The sequence below is a fragment of the Arachis duranensis genome, chromosome 3, assembly GCF_000817695.3.
Source record: "Arachis duranensis cultivar V14167 chromosome 3, aradu.V14167.gnm2.J7QH, whole genome shotgun sequence".
Classification (NCBI taxonomy): Eukaryota; Viridiplantae; Streptophyta; class Magnoliopsida; order Fabales; family Fabaceae; genus Arachis; species Arachis duranensis.
In genome coordinates this window covers 119410729-119416953 of record NC_029774.3, presented here as the reverse complement: position 1 = coordinate 119416953, position 6225 = coordinate 119410729, and the positions used below count along the sequence as shown (strand labels likewise).

At 32.5% G+C, this 6225-nt stretch overlaps 1 protein-coding gene across 1 annotated transcript in view; it reads left to right on the top strand.

The window, feature by feature from the left end:
- LOC107480671 (mitochondrial inner membrane protein OXA1) overlaps window positions 1-6225 on the top strand; it is a 14655-nt gene continuing 8430 nt past the window's right edge. Inside the window, 4 exon segments of the mRNA XM_016100833.3 lie at window positions 1-209; window positions 474-958; window positions 1889-2171; window positions 2650-2704. Of these exon segments, the coding sequence (XP_015956319.2) occupies window positions 492-958; window positions 1889-2171; window positions 2650-2704 (805 nt within the window). The 5' untranslated portion in view covers window positions 1-209; window positions 474-491.

Below are 6225 nucleotides of genomic sequence, written 5' to 3'. Positions count from 1 at the left end.
TCCTTGTTTCATGTTTTGTTTCCTTCGCAACAAATGTCAGCTTTTCTCAGCTAGCTTACTTCGACACTAGCTCGCTTTCAGGTCCCGGCGGCACTTCCACACCAACCAACTCTCAACCCTAACTGCCGTCACCTCCCACAGTTGCCCCAACTCCGATCGCTGTTCCACCATCGGTGTCGTTGTCTTCCGCCACCGTTGGTCCGCCGCCGGTTCGTATTCTTCTCTGCTTCGTTTCTCTCATTTCGTCCAATCAATAATTCGTATGTTTGTATACGTATATAACATTGGTGATCATGTAGTAATTCCCATTATACTATTCTTCATGCGTATTATTTCTCCCACTCTCTGGAATGTTACATTATAGTTGATCAGTGTATATTTGTGATTGCTTGCAACCTGTTTGATGAAAAGCCTCAACGTTTTGAATCTTTTTTTTGTCGGAATTTTGTTGGTTATTTGATGCTGCATGATAGAACTTCCTAAGGATACAAATGGCTTATAGACGATGCCTATTGAAAAGAGGGAACCTTGTAGACTGGAAGTGTCACCCGTCTTTCAGTTATGTACTCTACAGCGATGATGGGAAACACAAGCAGCGCCCAGAAGAAAAATCATCCTCTGCAGCAATCAGTACTTTTGTCCAAACAAGTTCCTTCGGGAGCTCCCTTAATGGGTCAATGGGGTTTGGTGCCTCTTCTAGAGCGCTTTCCAACACATTCCTTTCCCCGTGCTCTGGATATAATTTCTGCCGATATATGTCGACTGTGAATGATGGATCAGATAAGATTGAGATGATGTCCGACATTGCAGATGTACTTACTGACAAGGCCGTTGAGACCATAGCTTCTCAGGCTCCTGTTTTCAACGAGGTTGCCATTGCTGCTGCTGATTCGTATTTGCCTGTGAAGTTGCTGCAGTATGGGATCGATGCTGTGCATACTTATACCGGGTTAAACTGGTGAGTTTCTACTTGTCTTGTCTCGCTTCTTGAATTCAAATCAAATTCCTAAGTAGTTCATAGTTTACTGCTTATTTGGTATCATATGGTGAGGTAAAATTAAATTGATTTGAATTCCTATGTTTAAAGTAACCAGTGAATCAAAGAATTGAATTTAATTTATACTGTTAGGAACGTGTACAAAAATGAATTGAGTCCTTTTTTCTTTTCCTTTTTTAAGGTTAGGGTGAAATGCTATTTTGATTTTTCTATTTTTAAGCCAAAGTTTATTGAGTGTGGTTTGCAAATATGAACCATATTTTTCTTATTTACTTTTGCCCTATTCGCAAGAATCGACTCCCTCTTCAATTTTAATTTCATGTTTTTTATTTAGTTTCAAACCAAGGAATGGAATTCAGTTTCTTGAATGGATTGGATCCCATGACTTCCCGAACATTCTGATAAAATTGGTACTCTTGTTGTTAAAGTTGCCATTGGTAGGTTTCTGGGTTTTACCATGAGTTAGAGGTTTGAACTTAGAAATGTCAATTCTTTTAGTTTGTCGGTTGCTAAGTTTAACTTGCTACACATAATTGCTGATGTAATTGATTTACCCAAGCAATCTTATGATTTTAAGATTTTTCTACCTGGGTGAAGAATACACTTTCTGGTGCATATGGTAGAGCTTCTTCTTGCATTGTGATTTACAGATCGTCATTTTAGGTAGGAATGCGTTTTATTCATGGCAAAAAAATATATGAATTGGCTTCTATTATGATTGTTCAACATTTAGTTGAATATATTAGGTTTTCGAGACCATGCTAATCCAAACTGTTCTTGCACTTTACACCGTAGTACATGACACCTACTCTGGGAATTGACTATCCAATGGCTTGATTATCCATATTTTGACATGTATTTGTTGCAATTTCATTTCCCTTTTTCTTTCAGGTGGGCAGCCATTGCTTTGGCAACCCTTGTGATTCGAAGCGCAACAGTTCCGTTCTTAATCTACCAACTTAAGGCTACATCTAAGCTTACAGTATGTTGTTGCTGCTTATACATTCATCCGTACATATTTGTTTCCTGCAAAAATGGATTAATGGAAATTGCCCCTGTTCCTTAGTGTAATATGCAAGAAGGCTTGGAAGGAAATCCTGTGGCTGGTACCATGAAAAATGTCTCTAGGGGTCTTGCTGTTCTTACAGTTCCCTTCACCATGGGGTTCCCAAAGGTAATCTTCTCTGACTTTTCCTTTTTGGGAATGAACAACTTTACATTGCATTTGCTGTCTATGCATGTGAAATAACATCTTTCATTTGTATGATCATTAGAAAGAAAAGAGAAGTTTTCTGATGGTTACGATAGAATTGGTTGCATGTGTTGTTTCCTTATCTCCTGTAGACTAACTTTTCAATGGTTGGTCTTTGGGCTGTGGAGTTGTCTTGCAACTTGTTAAGTGTAACTTGCATTATTATTATTATGCTTTTTCTTATTTCATCTATTTAGGGGGGAAAAAATTCTTTCTCAATACAAAATTATTGTTTATCAAAAGAAAAGATCTTAATATCAGAATAATTGATATAGTAATTACTAATTGGGAAGTATACTAAATGAGATAGGAAAGGCCTTTGTTTTTCCTTTCTAAGTACTGTATTTTACCTTTTGTCATTTTATGTAGTTTGAACGTGTGCCTATTTGTACTTTTGCAGGCCATATTTTGTTACTGGGTCACGTCAAATTTGTTTTCACTTGTGTATGGACTTGGTAAGATGTTTCAAATTTTTCTTTTGCATACCTTGGCTTCTCCATTATTCACAACCTTAGTATGCTAAAAAATAAAAAAGAGATTTTCATTCATGAAATACGTATTGTTTATGGCATTGATTTCATTCCACCGTGCAATCTTATTTCTTGGTTGCTCTTGAAAGGAGTATCTCTTGTAGTCTTGTTCCCCCCACCTTTCTGCATCATTCTTTCCTTCATCTTAATAAAATTCTTGTTTCTTCTATAATAGAAAATAATTAAACAAATTATGTTTCAATGAGTATAGACATCATTCATGATAGGGTCACTCTAGTGTACAGATACAATTTCATACAGAGTCACTCTAGTGTACAGATACAATTTCATACAGATTTACAGATTTGCATAGTTGAAGGACACGTGTAGCAATGATTAGAAATCTTGATCAGTTTGTCTAAATTCTCGTAAAGCCTTGTTGAAGATCGAGTGCAAGCCAAGCCGCTTTACATATCCTCCTACTTGTCCTAATCGACCGGCAACTACAATAACGTGTGATTTTTTTTAGTATGAATTGTTCTTCATATCATGTGGATTATTTTTTTTTATTCTTTTCATCTAAAATATTATTTTAATGTATAAATCCAGTAAACGAATGATGCGAGATTTGATTGTCACAGTCATGGCCATAAATTATTATTATTATTATTATTATTATTATTATTATTATTATTATTATTATAAAATACAAAGAGTTACAATATACAATAAGATGTTGGACTTATTTAAAAATTAAACATAAGAGTTTCATTAAATAGATGCTACATGAACTTCTAATTCTATAAAATTTAGGACATTTAACATTATATAATATAACTATAAAATAAAAGTTACTGTTTTAGTATAATAAAGTGGAGTTCAAACTAAAAATTTTAAAAATGATTTAATAGATATTTATAGTCTACACTAAGTGTAATATTTAAAAATTAAAAAATTATCTAATTTTTTTATGCAGTAATAATTAAAAAATTATTAAAATATTTCTTCTATTTTAATTTAACTATCTTTTTTTGTTATAAAAATTCTTTTAAGATATAAAAAATAAGAAGTTAAATCTATAGTATTCTTTTAAATTTGATCAATTAGTTCTCAAATAAAAAAAATGAAACTTAATTTTCTATTTTTTCTCTGGAAAATTGATTATACATGAGACAATTTCCTAAAAAATAAAAACAAAAACAAAATAAGAAGGAAAAAAAACATAACTATATATCATAATTTAACTACCTTGTGCCTTGTAGCTGACAAGATTTTTTATTTTAATAAATAAAATAAATATAATATTAACCAAAATAAATATTTTTACAAGAAATTACCAATTTAAATTCCCTTTCCATATCTCGTTTATAGTGTAAACGAGATATGACACGTCAGCGTGACACGTATATATCTCGTTTACACTGTAAATGAGATATGGCTCGTACGCGTCTATATATAGAAGTCGTTTACAGCTTAGTTCCGAACCCCAGTTTGACTTTGTCAACATCTTTCTCCTCTTTTTTAACCATTTCTGACTATACCTTTGACCGTAGCAGTGATGACGCGCCAAGCGGGGAATGACGGGGACATCTACAGGCTGAACGAGACGACAAATTACGCCGGGGGCGGCCGACTTCGAGATTAGTTTCGTTATGGTTGTAAAATTTAATAATGTTGCCAGGGACGGACATAATGGGGGCGAGTGGCGGCCTCGGCCCCCCAACTTTTTTTAATAGTAATAAGTTATTATGTATAATTTAATTTTTTTTAAAAAATATTTAGTATTTAGTCTAATATAAATAAAAGTTCAGAAACGTACACGTTTCATCTCCCGTGGGGTGAGGTCACTATTACCCTGCAGGACGTGGCATACCACCTAGGCCTATGCGCACACGGTAACCCCGTCGGGGGTGCCTCCGTGACTTTGGTAGGTGGTACCATACGGAGACGTGGGCGTTGGTGGAGCAGCTGCTCGGCGCCAGGCCTCCTTTGGCAGCACAACAGGCGGAGCAAAAGGAATAAGTCTTTCACACTAAAGCTCGTGTGGCTACGGGATCGTGTCCGCCAGATGCCCTAGACAGACGATCCCGAGATCCTTCGACAGTACGCCAGGTGTTATATCATGTTACTGATCGGAGGGTATCTGATGACCGACAAGTCCAACAATCTGGTACACGTTCGTTGACTATTGTTGCACCGGGACTTTGACGAGTGCAAATCGTTTTCCTGGTAAATATTACATTTATTTTATCTAATAAAATAAAAAATCCTAGCTTACATGTAGTCTCCACCACAACAGTGGTAGAATTTTCACTATCTTTTTAAATATTATAAACACCAATTTTTAAGGATTCAATATAATCTTATCAGGGACAAACCAAACTTCTAACCAATCTTAAATTAGCTAGGTTTACTCCCTAGATTTATAATACACTAAGTGATCACCCAACTTAACAAGAGATACATCTCAAATACAAGATTTAAAACAGAAATACAATAAAAAGAAATTAGACATAAACTTTGGCTTTTCTCTCTAAGTATCTCTCTTTACTTTTTTTTTTCTATGATTTTTTCTTAATGTCTCACTTAAATGCCTTTTTCTACTGAAGTGAAATAAAAAAAAAACTTACAAACAAATAATCAATGATAAACTATGAAGGAGATGATGTTGAACAACTCTAAAATTATAGGATGAACCAAATTCAATACTCTCATATGTAACTCTCTATTTTAGCATAATATTCTTTTGATATAAAAATATTGTCCAAAATATTAAGCAAAAACAATAGAAAAATTCTCAATAAAACTCAAATTTTAATAAGAATAACATACAACACTTTTAGACTATCAACCCCTAAAATTATGTTTGTCATTATCAAAATTATTATTATTATTTACTAAACTCAACAAGTTATACATAAATAAGTATTAAGATAATTATTAAATTTTATTAAAAATATAAATAATAAAAACATATTAAAATATATTTAATAATATTTTTTTATATTAATTCTTTAATTTTTTAAATTTCTCTTTCTATTTAATAATAATGGGCATAATATATAAAAATTAATTACTGACTTTTTGAAATTAAAAAACGACACTTGATTTGTAAGAAAATAAAAATAAAAAATAACTAATATATACAAAATGAAGAGAATATCGAGTTTAAGCGGTGAAGTTTTACACTGATTCACTATAAAAAATATATGAGTGTATAATTTTAAATCCTATTAATTCATTAATTTGAGATTTATCATGAAAGTGCACTGATCAACCTACTATTATGACTTCTCTTTTACTATTTTAGATGAAATTATTGATATTTTAGATTTAGGTGGATAACTGATTTAATATCTTATTTAATTTTTTGTGTATATTAATATGTACAATATAAATGAAATAAATTTAGACTCAATATGTTAAATGTTAGTATATTAATACAAATAAATATTAATACACTTTAAAAAAAAATAAAAGAGTGCAGCACTATGTGAAATTAACTT